Source organism: Empidonax traillii, unplaced genomic scaffold (assembly GCF_003031625.1).
Source record: "Empidonax traillii isolate 1590-97213 ecotype Southwest subspecies unplaced genomic scaffold, ASM303162v1 scaffold992:size1346157, whole genome shotgun sequence".
NCBI classification, from domain to species: domain Eukaryota; kingdom Metazoa; phylum Chordata; class Aves; order Passeriformes; family Tyrannidae; genus Empidonax; species Empidonax traillii.
The window spans coordinates 1,253,525-1,275,683 of record NW_020956185.1 but is presented as its reverse complement, the minus strand read 5'-3'; the positions used below and the strand labels follow the sequence as shown (position 1 = coordinate 1,275,683).

General features: G+C 51.5%; 1 protein-coding gene across 1 annotated transcript in view; it reads right to left on the bottom strand.

The window, feature by feature from the left end:
• EPS8L2 (EPS8 like 2) overlaps positions 1–22,159 on the bottom strand; it is a 46,827-nt gene that overhangs the window by 7,617 nt on the left and 17,051 nt on the right. The window contains exons 2-15 of the mRNA XM_027903725.1: positions 21,829–21,893; positions 20,669–20,724; positions 9,708–9,772; positions 6,932–7,093; positions 6,521–6,670; positions 6,332–6,411; positions 6,063–6,202; positions 4,202–4,281; positions 3,615–3,741; positions 3,173–3,261; positions 1,832–1,906; positions 1,224–1,372; positions 945–1,071; positions 477–592 (exon numbers count right to left, since the gene is read on the bottom strand). Coding sequence (XP_027759526.1) covers positions 477–592; positions 945–1,071; positions 1,224–1,372; positions 1,832–1,906; positions 3,173–3,261; positions 3,615–3,741; positions 4,202–4,281; positions 6,063–6,202; positions 6,332–6,411; positions 6,521–6,670; positions 6,932–7,093; positions 9,708–9,772; positions 20,669–20,724; positions 21,829–21,872 — 1,460 coding nt within the window. The 5' untranslated portion in view covers positions 21,873–21,893. The remainder of the gene's footprint in view (positions 1–476; positions 593–944; positions 1,072–1,223; positions 1,373–1,831; positions 1,907–3,172; positions 3,262–3,614; positions 3,742–4,201; positions 4,282–6,062; positions 6,203–6,331; positions 6,412–6,520; positions 6,671–6,931; positions 7,094–9,707; positions 9,773–20,668; positions 20,725–21,828; positions 21,894–22,159) is intronic.

Genomic DNA, 22,159 nt, shown 5'->3' with positions numbered 1-22,159 from the left:
AATTGGATTTAAGGTATTCTGCTGTGGTTTTGATCTGTAAATTCTGGAGCAGCCTGGTCTGTTGGAATTTGGGGGTTGGAACTGGACAGTCTATAAAGACCCACACAATCCATCCTATGTTTCCATGATTCCAATGTCTCTAAACTTACAGAGAGCAAAAGTGCAGTGCAGCACCTGTGGCCCCTGACCCACAGTGTCAGTTTGCTGGGCTGAGGGTAGGGAACGAGACTTATGGGTGGGCTAGTGAGGTCAGGCAATATTTTTGCCTCTTGTGGTGGAAAACCTCTGGAAGTGTTTTCCCGGCAGAGCTGCTGGTGATTGAACAGCAGACAGTGCTTCCATGGGCTATTCCTTGTGTGATCTGTACCTTCTCTTGGGGGTCATTAATAGTGGCAGGGAGGGAGCTCCAAGCTGCCCAAACGTGCTGGTGTTGTGTGAGGTTCCCAGGGTGGAGCTGGGACGTGGGGATCCCTGACCTGTTCCCGTGCTGGGTGACGTTCTGTTTGAAGGCATCCACGGCTTGTGTCGGATCGGCCGCCTGGCCACGCTTGAGCGAGGAGTTCCGGTAGGGATATCCGTTGGCTGAGGACAGCTGGGAAGGCAGACACGGAGGCAGTGTTACCAGGAAGGGAGGAAAGGAGGGGGACAGTGGTAGATGAGTCATGACCTGGAAGCTTTTGGTCACCATGAGGTGCACACCAAAATGTTCCTCAGGCAAACCTGTGTCCCTGGAGCTCAGTTACGTGACAGTGGCTTTTGGTCAGGAATGGCTGGTTATTGCTAACCTTTTCCAGCCTTAGTTTCATTCTGTGTTTAACTGGAGTGACCAGAACCAACTGAGTTTTGAGCTGTCTGCTTGTTAGACACCAACTACATCCCCCACAGATCCATCTCTCTGGAGAAGGGGGAAGGAGAAGAGGGGATCACAGGGACACAGGACTAACCTCCTCCTGCAGGTGGCCGATGTCTATTTCCCAGGGAGCTCCTCGGAAGATTTCTGTGGGTGGTTCCCAGCCGTTGCGGAATTTGGGGATGTAGGTGGGGATGTTTGCGTCTCGGGGCCACTCGGCTCTAGGACATGAAGCGGGAATATGAGGTGAGATTCCCAAGGAATGTTTCTGAGGGCTTGTGAGGGAGAAGCAGGAGCATCAGGGCATCCTCGACCTGATAGAATCAACTGTCCTTTCACCAGGAACCTGGCGAGGTGGCAGCTCTGTCCTCACCTGGATCTGGTCCATGTCTCCCCCAGGGAATCCCAGAGGTTGATCTCTTTGGGTGTCAGATGTCCTCTGAGGAAATCTGTGGCGTCCTTAGAGAGAAGTGGGCTGACGACAGAGCGGGCGAGCTCGGGGCCACCACAGTTGTTGATGATCTGGGTTACACACAGACCGCACAAACAGGAGAGAATTTGCAGGAAACGGTCAAAACATGGAACCAGAGACACACAAAGGAGCAACAATCAAAGACAAAGCTGATCCTGAGATCAGCTCAGTCGCCTCAAGAAACATTAGCCTAAAGATTTGAAGAAGACTGAGCAGTTCAGAGGAATGTGAGAATTTTTTATATTGGAGTCAAAGCACGGTCTGATCTAAAAATGATCTGTTGGTAGAGACATCACAAGCTGGCACCTCAAAAAATGGAAAATATCTTGCTATTTCTGTGTCCCTTCTCATCCTTTTCCATGTCAGGATTTCTGCTTCCTATTTTCAGTGCAAATACTGAGCCAGCTTTGCCTGAAGGTGAGAGCAGGCAGATTCCCAATGGGAACTACAACTGGCTGGCACTTTTGTTCACAGTCAGGCTTTATTAATGGGGTGGAAATAGGATTTACCAGTTCCAGTGGTCCAAATAGGAAATGTACCAACTCCGAAGCGCTGGGGTTCTGGATGTGCTTCCTTAGTTTGGCCTGGAAGAGGAAGGAAACCCGGGTTAACCCTGACCTGAGTGTGCCTTCTCTTTTCTGTCACATGGAGGGATTGCTGCTGACTGATAAGGAGGGTAAGTGACTGGGGAGTAGCAATCCCACTAGTTCCGTGAATGAAAAGAACAGGACAAGTGTTTTGTAGGTCCTTTGCCAAATTGCTGAAGAGGAAAAATCTCCACCAAGGCCTTGCCTGTGGCACCTACAGCTGCCCTGGCCACTGAAATGCTCCAAATCCAATGGTATTTATTGGAGTAAGTTATGGTGGAGTGGAGGAGCAAACACTTAGGTGAGTTTACTGTAAGAATAGGGTATTATTAGCAGTGATCAGCTGAGCTGAAAGCTCTTCAATTTGTCCTTCTATTTAGCTCCTTCTCCTGTCCTGGGCTCCTGGCATTGCTGCCATGGAAAACAGGCTCCCTGCTCCTGAAATGCAAAGGATTTTAAATGCTGGTGGTTAAACATTAATATGGAGTGGAAAGTGTGAAACAACTGATGGCAACAAGGGGACTAAACGAAATGGCCCTTCTCAAGGACTTCCCAACCAGTGGTGTGGAATGTGGCAGTGCTCCACCATGGATTCCCAGTTTCTCCATGGTCAACCCTGGGCTCTTCCCAGGAGATAAGCTGCTCTTGCCCCAAGCAGGCACAAATTATTCATACTGGCCTCTGAAAGAAAAGGCTGAGCTTGGTGTCCTGCATTGAGGTTGTTTACAATCTCTGTGGTTTCCTTACTAATAAGTTCTTGTGGGATGTGTTTGCTGGGCAGGTTTGGTCGGAGCTGACAGAATTTCTTCTGGCTTGTGACCCTCCTGGTCTCACACATTTCACTAAGCAGAGCTGGCAGCACTGGGAACATCTTTATGCTCCTGCTTTTCATTCCCTTCTTAATACAGAGGGTCTTACAGAGGAGAAAGGAAGGAGCCAGAAATATAGGGGGCCAATGAGGGGCATCAGTTAATATCAGGGAGAGACTTCTCAGGCCTGGATCTGCAAAGATTCAGGTGTTGCAAGCCTCTGGCTGCTTGGTCCCATCCTGGACTTCATGCTTCTAGTTTTGGTTTAACAGCTGGTCCCAAAAGACCTGCACCAGCCTGACAATGTTTGTCCTGGGTTGTGAAGAACCTGGAATTTACACCTTTGACCCTTAGTGGTGTTTTCTATTCAGATGTCACTCTGAACTCTTGCTACTGGGATGCACAAGGACCAGCCCTGTCACTGCATGGGATTGCAGCTCCCTGCGGTCCTTACCAAGAGGTTAAAAGCCAGTTTGGTTTTCTGGAAGCAGTCGATGAACTCGGCCTCACTCGGGGGTCTTGCTCGGAGAGTCAGCATTCCCTCTGCCAGGAGAAAGGGCACAGAAGGGCATGTTAGTTACAGAATCCCTGTTTGGGAATGGTTCATCTGCCTGCTGGGCAGAAAACACACCGAAAATGGCTGCTGAGAATAGAACTGCTAAAAAATCCAGGGGTCAGGGAAAGCCAAATGCCTTTCTGTGTGGTGGAGGCCTCACTAGGCTCCCTGTGCTCTCCGGGAGATCCCCATGGACCAGCAGCACCTTCCGAAATGGTGTGGCTGGGTCTGGAGTGGTGCTGCTACATCCATCTGGCCTTGGTGGGATGTGAGCTGAGGTGTGTCCCCCCCTTCACCTGTGCCCCTGTATTCCCTGTTGGTTCCAGCTGCTGCACTGTACCTGCTGGCCCTTTCTTCTTGTTCTTCTTCCCTTTCTTCCTCTGGTTGAGCTGTCGGAACGCCTCTGCTGCCTTCTGCAGCTGGGCCACGAACACTTCGATGTCATCCAGGGTGCAGTTCAGGATTTGCTGTGGGGACAGAAACCCCAGAGACACAGGTGAAAGAGAGCCTGGGCTGCACCCAGCTGGGAGCCTGAATCCCAGAGCCTGCTACATTTCCTGGAAGAATGCACAGGAATCGGCAATCCAGGCATGAAATGAAGCTGAATTCATCACTTTCCAAACACAAAGCTGGGCCTGGCTGGGTGCTGTACTTATCAATGTGACAAGTGACCCCTGCTAATGGATGGCTGGAAAATAACCCAAGACCAGGCTGTGGGATGGGGAGGAGCAGACCTGGAATCAGCAGAGCTGCCTCAGGTCAGAGGATGTTGTAACTAACCCGGTGATGGAGCTTTGCTTTTGGCCACCTTATCTTTTATGCACAGCAGATATCAGTTTGAAAAAGGACCAGATTATGCATTAAATGTCTGCTCCCTGTTCTGCCTCTCCTCCTGCCTGTGGGCTGTGCGCTGGCCTGGTTACCCACCGTTTCCTTTTCAATCTTCTGTGCTAACATGGCCCGGGACTCTTCGTGGTCGTGAGAGCTGGAGCTTCGTCGTTCATAGTCTGCAAACAAGGAGGGAAAAAGATATTTCCTATCAGAGGTTGAAAACAGGCTCCATTAAAGGCAAGGATCCATGGGATGGTAACTCCCAGCTTGGGTGTTTACTCTGGGTTATGAGGGTACCTCAGGAGACCATAAGGAGCAGGAGGTGATCAAAATTGCTGATTAAATCTTCCAAGGTCACAGCACTTGCCTGCCAACCCCTGTGTCAATACTCTGCCTGCTCTCAGGTATAGACAGGGAATGAATCAGGAGGAGCAACCAGCAGAGACCTGCCAGCCCCTGAGTCAGCAGCTCCTGTGCCTTTGATGGATCTGTGCTGAGGAACTGAAGAACCAGATGTCAAGTGTGATTGGATTAACTTTGCTCTCTCTTCTAATCTCCACGGGAGCCTTCATTCTCCCTAAGGTTCCAGTTTAACTGAACAGTAGTTAAGAAAGAAGGGATAACCCCTGGAAGTGAGTGGAACTGCTGGAAAGCAGCATGCCAGGAATTCTGCATGATGGATGTTTAGGCAGACCTGTGCACAAATCAGCATTTTTGTACAAACTTGTGTGCAGCCTCGAGTGTTTCTTATGGGTGGTAAAGAGGCACCTCCTGGCTTCCAGAAGACACACACTCAGTGAGGGGAGATATTTCAGCATGAACAATTGCTGGGGTGGCCCCTTGTGAAAAGAAAACTCTGTCAGCTCAGTGAAATGTGGTTTGAAAGGCCAGCACAGCAGGATACACTGAGGGGGAGAACCTGGGAAGGCAGCTTTGGCAAAGGACCGTGAAAAATCCACGTCATCTGTAAGTGTGGGGCTGAAGTGATTAGCGCTGACAGGTTTTGTAGAGAAAGCAATAGGGCGTGTTTTGAGAAGTGATCTCAGCAAACAGGCATCACTCAAAGCCCTCTCCTGTCATCTGCTCTCGTGCTGGGCTCTGTGCTCTCAGAGCCAGAAATCCTGCCTGGGTGAGTTCCCAGCTCAGCTGATGGGAGCAGTGTAAGCTCAGCCCTGTGCTGAGCTCCCTGGGAAGGGCAGAGGTAAGGGGGACTGCTCTGCATCAGAATTTAGGTGTTTATTCATGGTCCAGCTCAGAAACATAGGTATTCCTTTCATGATGCAGAACTGGGCCTGAAATAAGCTCTCCATTCAGGAGCCAGGGCAGCTGCTTGGCTTCAGATCCCATCCTGGGAAAGGAGTGTTTTGGAGTTTCTGATAGTATGCTGTTATGTTTTTCTTGAAACTAGAAATGAATCCTAAGAGAAGCTGGTGTGGTAGGCAGGGATGACAGATGCTTGCAGTTTGCTCATCAGTTTGAGCTTTTGTTAGAGAAAGAGTTTGTTTCTGTTCTGTTTTCAACTCAACTCAAAGGGGCTGAAGTCAGGATGCTTTTGGAATCAGGGGAGAGTTCAGGGCTGCATTTCCACACTTGACTTTATAAGAATTCATGGAAACCACTTGATTTTTGAGGGTGAAATCTTGGCTCCTGTGAAGTCAGCAGAGCCAGGAACTTGTCTCTGACCAGGTCTGTCTTGTCTGTACATTCTTAGATCACTAATGCTTGGTTCAAACTTCATGTAGTGGTTCAGTTTTATTAGGGGCCTTTGCTTATTTTGGGAATTTCAGAATCCCCCAAATATAGATGTTGTTACAAGGAGTTTCTAGGAGTTTTGATTTGCTGAGCAGAAGATGCCCAGTGGGTACAACACTTGTTTATACCACAGACCAGGAGGGTTGGCTTTCTGGGTTCATGAGTTTCCCGTCCCCAGGACAGACTTCCTGAGTGCTCCCAGTACCTGGATCATGTTGGGAAGGAGGTGCCACCCTGTTCCTGTTCATCCCTGAGCCTCGCATGTCATGCTGGATTGGGATGGGAGCTGGCCCTTGCGGCGGGGGGAGGATGGATTGTCTCTGCTTGATCTTTTCTTGGTTTGCCCTGCAAGGAAAAGGTCACAGAGGAACCTATCAGTGGCTGCTGATCCTGTTTCCAAGAGACTGGAGTGTGAATACACCACTGGAAGCAGCTTTGGGTTTGTTACTCCCAGCTGTATCCCGCAGCACTTACTTGAGTGTCTGTGGCCGTATCTTTTTCCCGTGCTTGTGGTCTGACAGGGCACTTTCTATGTCCTCATGAACCAACTCCGCCTCAAAGAGACAATAGGGATGTTTTTAAGGGCGTGTGTCTGGGAAGGACTGGGGGCAAAGGAGGAAGGGGCTGGCAGGCAGCGAGACAAACGAGGAGGGCTCTGCTCACCTCCACCTCGTCACAGTTGAAGAAGTGGATGTCGGGTTTGTGCTGCTCCGAATCCTGACACACCAGGAGCAGGATGGAGGAGTAGCGCATCTGGTTGAGCACCGTCTGGCAGTGCTGCACTGTCGGCAGAGGGAAGTCCTCCAGCTCCTCCTGGAAGAGGAAGGTGTCAGGCGATGGGAACGGTTGAACTGAGGGGGAACTGTCCTGGCAGGAACTCCTGGGATCCCTGTCCTGATCTTTAGTTTGTCATTGCTAAAACCATCCCTCTCCCATGCTGCAGGGCTGGCTCTAATCCGGGAGTGGATTTTGGTAGTGATTTGCCCTTGTTTGGGTTCCTCAGAACTTGCCTTGTCCAGGTAGAACAGGAAAGGCACCCACTACACCCTACAGCTCCCACTGAGCTCCAGGTACCTTTGTCTCGCAGTCCAGCAGCCGGATAGACTTGTCATTCACTTGCAGCAGCATCTCCTGTGTCCAGATCTTTTCTTTGGAGTTGAGCAGGATCAGTTTCCGGATGGCATCATCCACCGTCATGATGGACTCGCTCTTGTCCATGATGAAGGTGGCCAAGTGCTGAAGGTGGGGAGGGAAGGGAGGAAAACATTTGTTAGTGTGTGTAAATCAGTGGTGAAAGCATCTCTGAAGGCTTCTGCTACTGTTTGTAGTTCTTCAGAGCTCAGGCGTGAAGGAGTTGTTGCACAAAGCAGTTCTGGTTGGTGGTACCAGCCTGGCCATGGCAGTGAAAGATCTGGGTTTTGTAATGGGTTTGCATAACCAGTTTCACCACTTGCATATTAATCTCCTCAATTCCACCAGCTCTGGCCCCTGTCCAGGGGGGAAAATGCTTCCAACACTCGAGTTACTGCCCTGGCCTTTCTGAAACTGGCTTGGAAGTTTAAATATGGTAGTTAAGCTTCACTTGCCAAACTAAAAACACTTGGAATTTGCTTGTCTCGTGTAGCAGACCTGCCCGTGTGGGATTTGTGCCAGACAGAGAGCTCACACAAGCCATGGGTGAGTGTTAGTCCTCTGTGTCAAGTGCACTGTGTGGGGTCTCTGCTCTGGGAACAGCTCCTCTGGAGAACTTCCATGCTGGGCAGGGAAGGGCAGCGAGGCAGCTGTGGAAAGGAGAGGTGTGTCCCATCCAAACGGTGCTAGTGCCTCCCAGCAGTGTGTGGAGGCCGCTCCAAGAATGCAGGGAACTGCTCAGCAGCAGGCGGCAGCTGCTGCTCCCTGAGCTCCGGAGCACTGGATGTGTCTGCCAGCAGAGGGGACTGCGAGGCAGGAAAAGCTGCGACTCGGAGCAGCCTGGCTGTTGGCCGAGCTGTTGTCCTTGGTGACAGCACAGCCAGGTCACGTGTTCAGATGACAACAGAGAAGGGGAAAGAATCAGGAAGAGGAACTGGTCCTGTTTCACCTTGTTCCTTCACTGCCCAGCTGGCAGCAGTGCAAACTCTTGTTCTCTCTGTAGCACAAGCCCTGCAGCCTGGTTTCAAAGCAAGAGCTGGAAAAATGGAGATATTCTACAGCAAGTCCTAAATTGATCTGACATTTGGAGTACAGAGATGAGTTTTGCCTGGCTTTTCTCCCTTTGATCCTATGACTTCCTGCCTTCTCCCAGTGATCAGACATAACCTTGTCAGGGGTCAAGCAGCTTCTTTCTGGTGCTGATGCTGGTGGGAATTAGGGGTGGATAGGGTTTGTGGTGGCCCATTTGCTGTTAGGTGATTCCCAAAGCCTGGAGGAAGGAGCAGAGAAGAGGGCAAGCTCTGCAGGGTGCAAGACCCTTTGCGTGTTCACTGAGCACAGGTATGGGGTGAGGCACTGACTAAATAAAACTGCAGGCAGGGGTGTGAGCCTGAGCTGAGATTAGCAACGCAGTCATGTATGAAAACACACCGGGGTGTCTTACTGGAACTGTAAAACAGTGCACGGAAAGGTTATTTGCCACGTCAGTCTTATCTGTGCAGAGGTGGCAGGCCTCTGCTTTTGGAGCAGTGAGGAGAATGGTTTATATGGCATGATGGGCATTCTTATCTCTTCTATTATTTTATCCACCAGCTTTACAAGCTTCATAAATTCCTTTGCTGTTTACTGTTAATTTTCATGGCGGGGAAACTACTTGTCGACTCAATCATTAGAATAGTTTCCATTTTCCATTTTCTGTAGGTATGGGTGGATTGAGGAGCAGAAGTTTCCTGCTGTCTGTGCTTTATCTCATTAAAACCCCAATATTCAAATACAGCAGCTTTTGTAAGAGTGGGCAGTGAGTCCATCCACCATTAAACTTTGATCAGATTATTTCAAAGGGTGTAAAATCCCTCCTGTGAGGAAACCTCATCTTATGTCAGTGCCTGCCACTGAAATCCTGTTGGCCTTGGTCAAAGTTCAGGGGAGAGACTCAGGGACGGGTGGCATGAGGCCTAATTAATGAGGAATTCGTGCACTGTGTAAAGTCCCAGCTCTGCCTCCACGAGGGATTGCTAGGCCATCCAGTTGCTTTCTCCCACGGAAACCAGGACCACCTTCCAAACAGGCATTTTAAAAGTTAAAATTTAGAGTTTTGAAGGGCCCCATGTACTAAATATGAACCTCATGAAGTGTCTTCCCTCCAGAGTGGTGAGTGGGCAGCTCCATTCCCACGGTGTCCTGGCCTGCACAGTGTGCTGTGCTCAGGAATGGCCCAGAGCCCAGGATGGCCTGGCTGGCTCCTCTCCGTGGACGGGGTGCCTGACACTGGGAGATGGCTTTGGCTTATTGCAGTGCGTGGAGGGCTTTGAGGTACCGGAGAGGATAAGGAGCTGGGGAGAGCTGGGAGCTGATAGTCCACGTGGTCTCTGCTGTTTGGGAAGCTGAGTTCCTATAACCACTATAAGAACTCTGCCTTTAACCTCTCTGTGCTGAGCAGGAGGGTTTGAAGCACAGGGTGACACAGAGGAGGGAGGGGACAGCAGCTTCTCGTTTTCCTCTTTCCTTGTACACAATTCCCCTTGTCTTTTTAACAGAATTTCCTCCCGCCCCCTCCTCCTCTACCCAATTACTCCTTATCCAAAGACCTTAATTGTAAGGAGATTCCCAACTGCTCTTTGGCCCCATGAAGGTCCAGGACACCGGGAACACACTGCATTACCAGGACCTCTCCCTGCCCTTGGCCTCCCAGCCCCTCAGTGCTCCATTGTGTGCTCACCTGGACATGGTACTGGGAAGTCTCGTGCATAATGATGTTGGAATTGGAGTATTTTTTCCTTTGTTCTGTAAAAATAATAATAATAAAAAAATAAAACAAGGGTTCATTGTTTATCTGTGAAGAATCAGGTCTGAGAATTACAGCTCTACAGTTTTCTTGTAATTTCTGATATTCCAGCTCCAATTGGAATATTGGGAATAATAAGACATCATTAGCTTTTGTTAGAAGGATTGGAAAATTCAGTGTATAAAGCGTATGTTCAAGTTGTATTCCTTTGTGCTGCTCATCTTTTGATTCAGCACCGTTTGTGGAGCAAATTAAACCTTGTGTAAAGTGAATCCCAGGACAAGGAATGATTTTGGAAGAGGGCTGGAGAGGTGAGGAGTGTTTTGAGAAGGAAAGATCCAACCACAGCCCACCAGTTTGGACATGACAGCCCTCTGAATGGTCCTCCAGAAGAACCCTCTCTGCTCTGGGATGCTTCCAGTTCCTTTTCTTGTTTTTCCTGGCAAGCCCCAGTAGGGCTGTTGCTGTCAGGATCAGCTACAAACCCCAGTTTCTTGTACAGTATTTCTATGAGGCAACACATCCTCAATACTTCCTGCATTTCTTGCTGGAGAGCAGCAGTAAAGAGCAATTAGGGAAAAAAATTGCTTGGTATTCCATGAGGCTGTTGAACATAATCCTCCTAGAATTGACCCTGCCAGCTCTGACTTGCTTTTTAGTCGGCCCTTGGCCAGGGATTCCTTTAAATTACTTGGATAGTAGAGGAGGAGCTATCCAGGCCCAGAGTGATCTGGGAGCATCCAAACTGGAAACATCCTCCTGGCCAGCAGAGGACATCCTTGGGTTTTAAAGTAGTATATATTCATCTGAATTTCTTTGTGCTTTACTCAAAGCTCTCTTTAAAACCTTCTCAGAATTCTCTCTCGTTCTCCCCTTTTTTCTGAGCACAGAACACATGGTCTCAGTTAACAAATTTCACATTAAAGAAGCTGCTGCTTAGAAAATGTCTGTCCTAATAGGAACTCATTCCATCACTTTCCAGAGGTATTAAAACCAGGATCTTCTGGTGAAGGGGTGAGTTGACAGGAGTCAACATGTATTCCAGGCTCTGCCTGCCAGGATTCCTGCAGATGCCCCTATGTGTGATGTGCAGCTTCGTGCCTGGATTTGTCCTGCCTAGAACAGGCTGGGATTTCCAGCCAGCCCATCTAGCCCCTGGAATGCTCCCATTCCAGCTTTTCTTTGATTTAGCTCACATCTAGTGGGAATTGGGCATTTCTTTGGTTGTCCTCAAATGGCACTTGGGATCAGGGCCTGGGACACGTGCAGGGGCAGCATTTTCATGTTTTCCCTTTGGGTCCCACCTTGGCACTGTGAACCTTTTCCTCCAGATTCCCCCTGCATCTCTGTTACACTTAATTTCTCCTTGGCTTCCATGGGAGGAGATGAGCAAAGATCGGCTCGGGCTGCACAGGCATTGCCAGCAGGTGTCCCCCCAGAACAGGCACTGCCTCCCCATGGCACTTCTCTAACACTCCTTAAGCCTGGTGTGTGCCACGAGCTCGGCAGGACACGCGAGTACTTCACACCTCGTGTCTCTGTGGCTGAAAACACAGCAGTGTTTTGCCTCTCTGGCTGATTCCTGATAGCCCTGGAGTGGTGACTGTTCCCCAGTAGAAGTGGTGTGCTGGTGGAAACACTGGTTCATTGGTGGGGAAGCTGACAGAGGCATGATGGACACTGCAGATCTCTGAGCCAGGGTGTCCTGCACCAGGGAGGACAGGGGAGGGGAAAAGGCTCGGACCCCCAGCCCTGCTCCCTGCTCAGCCATTCCAGAGTGCCCTTGAATAAATGAATTAACATTGCAGCACAGCCACTTCCCACCTCAGGCTCGCAGGGAAGGCGCATTGGCATTTTCTGTTTGCTGGGGGCTTTAATTGCAGTCTGTCCTACTTGGAATGTGGGGCAAGGTCTGGGGTAGGGCACAGGCAGCGCATCCCACAGGGATTCGGGGCTGATGTGAGGCACTTTTCTTCTCTCAGTAACCTCAATTTCCTGCCCAGGCATTTCTCCTGTCGATAGATGACACTGATGGAAATGAGAGCACTGCATCCATGTGGGATGGAGGCAGAGCTGGAGTTTAAGGCATCCCTTAAAAGGCATCCCTTTTCTAAAGGGAGTGGAAGAGGTTGAAGAGGGTGGTCTGGAAACAAAGGGGGTTTATATTAGGGCAGGCAAATGTCTCCAGCCCTGAGAGGAAGGGTTGGAACTGCACTGGGAGCTGGTAGTCCCTGAGGCAGGGAAGGAATACCAGGGGGATGAGGTTTCCAGAGGGACACTAGTGCAGATCTGTGTTCCTGGCAGCAAAACAGCCCCTGGAGCTGCAGCTTGTTGCCCTCGGACTCTCTGGGATCCTCTCCACTGCCTTTGGCCCTTCCTCCAAGCTCAGAGAAGCTGCACATGCCCTGGTCAAGCGAGATCTCAGCATGAATTCCTGAGAAAATATTTGGAGAAGCCCTTGGAAATTTTGGGGACTGGCCAATACCTCCAAACTCTGCATAGCCCAATTTTCTATCACCTGCCCTTGGTGACTGCAGAGAGCAAAGGCCCCTTTAGCCCTTTGCAGCCTTTTCTAGACAGTAGCAAGGCCAGGGATAGGGAGAAATGCAGATGTTTCCCCTCCCTCTGTTGATTTTCCCTGGGGGAATTTCTGCATTACCTCCAAGAGTTGCAGAACTAGAACAAAGTGCCTCTGTTTTGTCTCCCCATGTCATTCAAGTGACGTCCCAGAATCTGCCCAGGGCAAGAAATGGGGTGTTTCTGCATATTCTCTCTCCTGTCCCTTTCTTTAAGAAGTCTGCTTGTTCCTTCTCCTGAAATCCCTCCTGTCTCCTTGGCTTCTACCTGGCCCCCACACCCATGGAAACTTTTATTTTTGTGTTTCCTCCTGGCAAATAAAACCACGAGGTCTGGAACCAGCCTGGCTTTCCGGGGACAGCAGGGTGCCAAAACACTGAAATCTCCTTTCCTAGCACTTAGTTTTGATTTAAACACAGGAAGAATTAAAGGTGCAGGCTGCAGATCACAATAGAGTCAGTCTTGGGCCACAGCTATCCGGGGAGCGTGGGTGCTTTAAAGGAAAAGAGGGGGTTTGGGTTTATTTACTCAAAACTGCAGAGCTTTCCATGATGCATCTTTATTTGCCTGCGCTTAAATCTGGCTCTGGTTGAGCTGGGCTAGTACTGATACACTTTTAGGAAGGAATTCTTCTCTGTGGGGGTGGGCAGGCCTTGGCACAGGTTGCCCAGAGAAGCTGTGGCTGTCCCTGGATCCCTGGGGAGTGTCCAAGGCCAGGTTGAACGGGGCTTGGAGCAACATGGGCCAGTGGAAGGTGTCCCTGCCTGTGGCAGGGGTGGGACTGGATGGGTTTTAAGATCCCTTCTAACCCAGACCATTCTGGGATCCTGTGAGTGATGCTTGCAGGGAGATCTGTGACTGACTCTTGGATCAAGGGGGATCCTTTGCCTTGCACAGAAAGGCTTCAGGAGGAGGGTCACCTGTCCCATGTGCTTCCCTGCTACCCTAGTGCACAGCCCTGTCCTTATCTGCTGGATGTGGGATGGATGGGCTCTGGCTCAGCAGCAGCAGGAACCAATTTCATCCAACCCCTCACCCGGGACACTTGGCATTTCTACAGCTCCTGCAACAGGCACCTCAGGTGTTATCCCACCCTCCACCTGCCCCAGGAGGCAGAGAATTCCATAATCCCCATGTGCTAAGTGAGCATTGCAGGAATACAGTGAAGATTTCCCCCAGGTTAGCTCAGCCCCAACCTGCAGCTCTGTTTATGTGCTGCTGTGACCTTCAGGGGCTGTGGCAGTGCAGGGCTCTGGGAAGAACACAGGGAAAGGGCAAGGAGAGCTCCAGGGCTGTGGCACCAGTCCAGCAAACATCCCAAGATGATAAAGCTGGCCCACAGTGACCATCACTGGCCTTTTTTCCTTCTGTCTGCCAAGAGAGCCAAAGAGAGGGGAAAACAATACAGCTTTGTCCTGTCCTTTGGCTGTCTTGCTTGGAGATCCTGGAAGGTGCTGCTGTGATCTGCTGTGGCCTGAGGAGCAGTTGTGCTGATCCCAAACCTTTACTGCATAAATGGCATGGGTGGTCCAGAAAGTTTTGAATGCCTTGAGCGTGGATAACACACTGGACTTGCACACCCTCACTGTCTCATCTCTTGCCTCTCAGGATCTGGCCCAGTGATCCCTAACACAGTCCTTTGAGGGGGAAAAAACCCTAAAAATGGTTCTTTAATGGAATTCACTTCAGTTCTCTCCTAACCAGGTGGTTTTAGTCTTGCCTTACACCCAGAGGTGTGGGAAAACAGCAAAGATTGTTATCTCTCACCAGTACCTTACGGATAAACAGGGCTATGGGAATGGTGTTTCCCACTGGTGCTGGTGAGGAAACGGGAAAAGCTCAGACCCCTGCAGAGGTACAGGGTGGATTTTACCCAAGGGCTCAAAACAGTGCTGGGCTGAAATCCCAGTGATGAGGCAAAATCTTGTCTGGGAGGGAGAGCGCCCTGTGTGGCTTTACATTAAGGAGCGGAAGGGATGAAAGGGAGGAATAAATAAGGAGAACAAGCAGGATCGATGCAAGTGCACACGGGGTTATCGGCTTGCTGCAGGAAGTCAAACCACGGCTTTAGGGCCAAGATCCCTCCCCATTTCCGTGCAACACCTTTTTTGCAGGGCCTGTGGCTGTGAACACTCCTTTAGTGAGCACAAGAGATCAGCTAGGGGGATAAACTGCCCACGGGCCCAGCTTGGAGCTGGGATGATTGGTTGAGGTCTCTGAGCAGTGCCAAGGAGGGCAGGAGCAGGCTGGTCTCTCTCCAAACCAGAGGGCACAGCATGCCCAGCACAATGTGCCAGTGGGGCCAGGGCTGGGAGAAAGGGCTGTTGTAGGAGTCAGACACCCAGTGATATACCTGGAATATCCACAGTGGGGAACATCTGCCTGGGGAGGAGGGAAACAGGCTCCCCTGGGACTCAGCTTCCCCAGGGAGTGCCCTGGTGCTGCACTGACCTGCTGGGGGTTGTTACAGACTGCTGTAGGCAGGATGCCAAAGCTCAGTCCAACATTGCATCTCCTTCCATCCCTTTCCATCCTGAACTCCTCTAAATAAAAACTCCCCTGTGCGGGACTGGGTCAGTTGTGGTGTCAACAAGTGTCTCTTAACAAACACAGGCAGGGCCCCCTCCTCCCCTCCGTGCACATCCTTCTCTGCTTAATTAGTTCTATCACACAGGATCCTCCCTGATCCTCCCTATCCCTCCCTAGATTTGCTTCCAGCCATTGCTGGGCAGAAAGCACAGCAGAAAACAAGGGGATGGACAAGTTTGGAGCAGTCTGTAAGGAATCAGAGAGGTATTGGATTTGTTTTCAATTGGCAGTGCCACACAAAGGACCTCTCCTCCATTCCCTGCATCACACTGCCGACCTCCTGGCCTGCACATCCATTGGAGCAGCCTAAAGGAAGTCCTGGCTGTGCCTCCTGGAGCTTGCCAGTTCTTTATGTTATCTCTGTGTTATCTAGCTGTGCACAGGCTGTTTATAGGAACCTGCCAGCATGGCATGTGCTGGGCTGTGCCAGCCAGCAGGTCAGGGCCAGCCTCCAGGGCCAGGTGTGATGGTCTGAGCACAGCTCTACAGCAGCACAGCTCTGGGATCTGCCAGGTTCCTGCTTCCCCACCAAGCAGGAGGATGGGATGCTCCAGGCTGCACAGGACTAGTGAAGGATCTGGTTTTGGGTCCTGCACAGACCTGCTGTGCCTGAGCTCCAGACAGGAAAGCATTTGCAGGTCCTGCTTTGCTGCTTCCCTGTTCCCCAGGGCCAGCGTGGGAAGAGCTCCATTTTGGAATATCTTTGGAGCTTAGGAAGCATCAAGCTCTCTGGGTGTGCTGTTACATCTGGAGCTGGTCTGTACTGGTGGCTGTGGCACTGGGAATCTCTGCCTGGGGCAGCTGTCACTCCTGGCTGGTGTGTGAGGGCAGGTCTGGCGGCTCTGGGAGTGAATGAACAGGCTGTCCCGGGTGTGAATGGGCTGTGGCACAGGGAGCCAGGTGCCACGGGGCTGAATTCCTGCTCCACACACTTCCTATTTGCACAGCTCAGTGCAGGCCTAGTGTTCACATTCCTGCTTTATTAGCTGAAGACACAGCCCACTCCAGGAGGGCAAACACAAAGCTGACCCTGCTCCCGGGTTGTGCAAGGACTGAGCGCATGAGGAACAGTGTGAACAGTGTGTGTTTGTGTCCAGCACAGCCGCGCTGCCTGGAGCAGGATCAGCAGGGATTGAGGAGCTGTAGGGGAGGCTCATGGGGAGGGATGTTCCTTCTTGCCTTTACAACCAGAGCTGGGACAAATCTGCCAAATTATTCTTCTCCAAACAACCCAGAGTGGTGTTTTCTGAACTTCCCATAGCTGGTAATGACATTTTTGAATGTCAGAATACAATAAATGAGATTGAGGGAACCTTGATTTAGTTAAAGATTAATTTGCTTTACTTGGGGATCGAAAAAAATCATAATGAAAAGTTGGTGGTTTCTTTGGTTTTGTTTGTTGTTTGTTTTTGTTGTTATTGAGTACCACAGCTTTTGTTCCCAAGGTAATCGGGCACATCCAAAATGCCATTTCCACCTAGGAAAATGTTCCTCTGAGTAAGCTCTGAGCAGTTACTCCATCCAAGGAAAGACCTTGAGCTCAACAGTTTTGAACTGACAAAGAAAAGAGGTTCACTGGAGATGCTGAGCAGTGTCAGAGGTGGCAGATCCCTCCCCACAGCATCCCTGTCAACTCTGCCATCCCAAATTGCCAGCCAGCAGCACCCGGAGCAGTGCCTGCTCCTCCCAGGAGCTCCAGTCAGGGCTGAGCTGAGCCAATGTGTTCCCTGTCTCACCCATGGCTGGGGTTTGACCTGCAGGAACCAACAGGAATGTTGGCTTCTGATTTTTCTTCCAGCCCTGTTTCCAGTTGGAGTATTAAATGTCCAAGGCTTTGAATAAAGGGGTCACCCACACGGCAGCGTGGAGGGGAGCCGGGTAATCTGAACCTGGAATCTCGTGTGGGAAAGGGACCTGAAGAAAGGAGCTGAAATGGCCCTGAGGGAGCAGTGCAGGAGGACAAGGGACTTATTCAGGCCTGGCAGTGCAGATGAGGAATTAATGGCTTGGGCGAGGAGGCTGGATCTTTGCTGGACCTCAGGCTTTCTCTCCAGTGGGATGAAAGCTTTAAAGACATGATGCTGAGCGGCACCGTTCTGGTGCAGGCCCTGCTGGGAGACAAGGGGGTCTGTGGAGACTTCAGGAGTCAGTTCATGACCACTGAACATATTTACTCCTTCTCCATCAGTGTGTTCTGCCTGGCCAGGGCCAGGCAGCCTCCCGTGGAGCCTCTCTGTCCCCAGCTCCCCAGGGAGATGATCCCTTCCAGGGCCAGGCCAGGCAGGAAGTGGCTTTTCTCTTTGTGCTGGTGCCCCGTGTCCTGTTACGGCGCCGAGGCCTGGCTTGGGTTACGGGGGTGCAGTGTCAAGTGATGGCACCTCAGCTCTGCCTGCGCAACCCGACAGCCTCCAGAGCCCCCCTGCAGCCCTGCACCCTGTGGAGTTGGGGCCTGTCCCAGGGATGAGAGTACTGAGCGTGGAGTGGGCAGGCTGTACCCTGCGGGCTGCATCTCACAGGTTTGGCCCAGGGTGCAGCTGAGCACCGCAGGGACAGATGGAGCCAAACAGAAAAACTGCTGCTTCCCACAGCCCCCTGAGAAATCACTGCCACATCAAACTGCCCTGGGCTCTGCAGCTTCTCCTGGCTGATCCTGATCCCTCCGGAGGGCCAGCACTGTCCCTGGGAGCAGCTGAGGGCACACCTGCAGGAGCCCACCTGAGACCCCGCTCTGAGGAGTGGCAGCAGCTCTGCTGGGGCAGAAATGCTTCCTGCCAGCCCCTCCCGGGGCTTCTGCCTCAGCCACACTGGTTTCCCCCCCAGGCTCTCAGCCAGGCTGAGCAGACACCCCCGTAAGCCGAGAAGCCGCCTGAATTATTTATGGGGTGCATTAACATTTATTCAGCCGCTGGCTCTGTGGGGAGGAAGGTGGCAACTTGATAGGTGCCAGCCATTCCCCTGCTGCCAGCTGAGCTAGGGATTGCTCCTGCAGCCACAGACCTTTCCAGAATGTGGAGCTGAACAAATGGGATGCTGTTGTGCTAAAGGGGAAGGAAAGGATGAGTGTCCTGCTCCCCTGAGAGCAGGAAAACTCCAGTGAGGGTGGCTGACCAGTTAGAAAGTGTATCCAGCTCTGGTAGGGATAGAGCCAGGGGAGGGTATCTTGGGGCTTTAAGCCAATTTCTTTGCAGAATTCCCTTTGGTTATCTCTGCCCATCCCTCTGTGCTCACCACCGTGAAGAAGACATGGTGGTGGGCAATGGACTTGGTGATCAAGGCAATTTCAGCAGGCCCAGGGTGACACTAGGGCCACGAGCCCGTGTCCTGTGAGGACCTTCACACTGTGTCCTGGAGCCCCCAGGGCAATCTTCCACCCTTATCATCCAGTTACCTTTCTGTGCACAGCCTGGAGCTGCTGCTCTGCTCCGGCCTCACCACCACGATTTTAAATATCCCTCTCCAGGGTCTCACCTGAAGTGGCTTTAATATTCCCAGTTAAGCCCCTGTTGATCCCAGGGACACCTCCTCCCTCAGGTAACCTTGTGTACCTGCAGTTGGCACCCCTGTCATGTTAGGCCAGTAGTGTTGTAGGAAAAACATCTTTGGAATGCTAAACCCAAGGCCTTGTTCACCAGGAAATAATATTTAGACACCTGTGTGCTTTGGAGCATCTGGGATCATTACCCAGTAAGCTTTACAGGCAGTGGATGCCTGTGTGCTGTCAGTCTGGGAGGCACTGCACTCATTTCTTGAGGTCTGGCAGTGTACACAGACTGAGGGTCCAGCCTGATTGCACTGGAGAAAAATGGGAATATGGAAAGTCTTGTCAGCTCCAAACGTCCCTAAGCAGCACCATAATCACATAATGAAGGCCAGCTCAGCTTGATGTGATTTGTTTCATTATGCAACATAATTCTCCCTGGAATTTTAGTTCTTGCCTGCCCTCTACCCCCAAATGTGCCAGCTCACAGCAGAAATTAATGCTGGGGGAGGGAGAATCCGAGTGGGAAGGGGACCAAGACATTTAAATATTGGTTTGCACGTGCTGAGTGCCCTTTCCTGAATTAATGGGTGGGCTTCCAGTGCTGCCAAGCAAAATCCCTCTGGATATGCTCGTGCCAGGAGCTGAGCTGGCCAACAGCCTCGGATTTGTGCAGGGAATGCCTGCAGGGCTCGTTCTGTGCTCCAGCAGAGGCAGGGAAATAATAGGCAGCTGCTTTACTCCTCTTGAGGGTTTGGCCCAGGGGCGTACACTCCTCATTTAAAGTTTGCTGGAATTTGGTCAAAGAGGTCCCAACCCTGGTGAAATTTGCTTTTGGGGTGTGTTCATGCGAAAAAATGTAAAAGATGGAATTCTGTGTTGAAAAGTGCCTATTTGAGAGTAGTGTTTGTTCTAAAGGCAGGCTTTCCCCTGGCTGGTTTTCGTGGCAGAGGCATCCTGGGGTGCTCCCTGTGCCATGAGCCTTGGGCTCAGCATTAGATCCCACCCTGGAACCCTGCTGGCTTGGAGCCCTGGGCCCCTGCCCCCATGGGTGCCCACCCACACACCTTCACGGCTCCAACACCACTGTCAGCTCCTGGGTTCTTTTTTACACCTCCTGTTGACCTGGAAACCACAGTCCTGCCCCAATGGATATGCTGGAGTTTCAGTGCACAGCTGAAGGAATGATGCCCATGGAGGCAGGAGGAGTTTAAACCCCCACTTGGCACCTGCCCATCCTGCAGCATCCAGGGCAGCCCAAGTTTCTGCTCTACCTGTATCCCCATGTTTCATTTCTTGTCAGCTAATTGAAGTTACCAATGGCTTTGTTTAGCACTAAGTACAGCCCCTGCCATCCCACTTCTCCCCAGTGAAATTAGTCACTCGTGGGACACTGCTCCAGGCTACTCCACTTGCATAAACCTCCAGCCAAAACCCTATGGCAACCAAAGTCACTTCCCTGGGACAAACAAACCACCTTGGCAGCTCGTAGCTGCTGAGGGCGATTTCTGATCAAATAGATCTCCAAGGAGAAGCACACACAGGCTGTTCATTCCCAATTAAACATCAACCAGGTAAATCCACAGCTCTCAGGAGGAAGAGTTTGCAGGCTCAGACTCCTCAAGAGCTGCGAGTGTTCCCCCAGACAACTCCCATCTTCTTATCCAGGGAATAACTGAAGTACGTGATTTCTCACAAGACCTTCTGCTTGTTCAGCCCACCCCACAGGCCAAATCTTCCCCTGGGGAACATGGAAAGAGCTGCTCAGATCAAAACTAACTGTTTTTGGTACCTAAGTGTTCTCTGTGGTGGTTTGTGAACAAGCTGCCTCTTGGGCTGTGCACAAACACCCATCCTACCCATTCCCTGCACTTCCAAAGAGCCAAAGGGCACCGCAGTTTTCATGGTTCACAGAGTAGTTAGAAGAGGATAATCATTAACCTGCTGAGGACAGTCTTTCTTTTGTGAGGTCCTTTATCAGGGGATCTTGCTAACAGAACTGGGGAGGATCTGGATGAGGGGAAGCAATGTTCTGTTCCCACAAAATCCCAGCTGTCCCCAGCGCGGGAGGTGTTGGCACAGACATAAGATGTGTTTTTGCCGCCAGGTCAGGCCAGCCTGTCGTGCATGGAGCTCTGGCTTCATGTGGCTTTGGTTGAGTTCCAGCCTAGAACTCCCCAACAGCCCATCCAGCTCTCCAGAGGTGCCTTTGCTATAGGAAGCTTTGGATATGTTGGTGGACACGACTCACCGTACAGGTCCTTTGCACTCAGCTTGGAGGCTCCGTCAGCTTTGCCCATGCTGCCGCTGCAAAAGGAGGAGGGAACAAATCAACCAGCAGCTCCCAGATCTTTTTAGCATCAGCTTTCACACAGCAGCTTTGCAGCTGTCCCAGAGGGACCAGCCCTTCCCTTCCTCCCCATCACATCCATCGGATGTGGTACATCTCCGAATTGCCAGGGAAAGCATTTCCTCGTGGGCTGTGCCACTGCTCCCTGTGCAACCCTACCTGTTATCCACACCGCGGGCACATGTCACTGAGCCCTGCACTGGAAACAGGAGATGGAGCAGCCCAGCCAGGCCTGTCCCACTAGAGTTACCTCCACACAGTGTCCTGGGAAGGACAGCACTCCAGAGGGGCTGCTTTAAGGACCCCAGTTCCCACTGTGCCATAAGGGGGGTTGTTACAGGGAACAGCCCAGGTAAATGGACACGCCTCCATGTTATGCCCGAGCACCCCTGAACCTGAGGCAGTGTGAGAGCCAAGATTATGATCCCTTCTGAATGGACCTGTTGGAGTTGTGCCCCTTTGAAGGCAGGTGCTCAGGTATAGAACATATCCCATGTAAAAATGTGGCAGGATGGAGTTGTGTGCAAACAACTGGGTTTTGGGGTGTCAGGTCTCTAAACACCACCATGTAGGACCACCCTCATGTTTGGGTTGTGAGTAGGACTGAGCAGCCAGGAAATAACAGGGTTTCCTCTGGCAGAGGAGGATCCAAGCAGGATCTGAGGTGCTGTGGTCAGGCTGTCCTGCACAGAGCAGTAGCCTGTGGGTGCTCTGTCACCGTGTCCCTGTGAGGGCAGGCAGCAATTCATGGTGCTCTTACACCGTGCAGGAAGGAGAAAGAGACCTTGTGGCTGTGGCTGCATTGGGAAGCTGCCCTGGGCTGCTGTAGCCCCAAGACTGAAGGTGGAGAGGGTCCTGATGTCCCTCTCCTCTCTCCACCTGATATGGCCTTATCAAACCACAGCACACAGGGCAGGTGATATGTGAGGCAGGGCCAGGTTCTGAGGTGCCCAGGAAGGGTGAAACAAACACCAGGGACTTTGGGGACGAGTGTGAGCACTTGGAGCATCCCCTGATAGTAGGAAGGAGGGGTGGAGGAAGCCCACCATGGAGATCCTTACTTGGAAGAGCCGGGGTTGCTGCTGAGGGATCCCTTGTGACTCATGTCGCTTCACAGGCCAGAAAACTGCAGCAAAGCAGAAGAGACAGGGTCAGTGGTTATAAAACAGGCTGTCAGGTGATTTATCCCTGTGCATCCTGCCCTTCCTGCTCCAAGTTGGGGTCTCCAAGCAGATGGAGCAGTTGGTGAGCACGGGGGTGTTCCCTCCTGCTTCCAGACACCTCTCCCTGCTCTGACCTGGGCTGGAGGTGACACATCTCAGGATGCTTTCTCAAAACCCATTTCCCCGTCTCCCTCTTGCCCATCCCTTGCAGGCACACCCCGAATCGGTG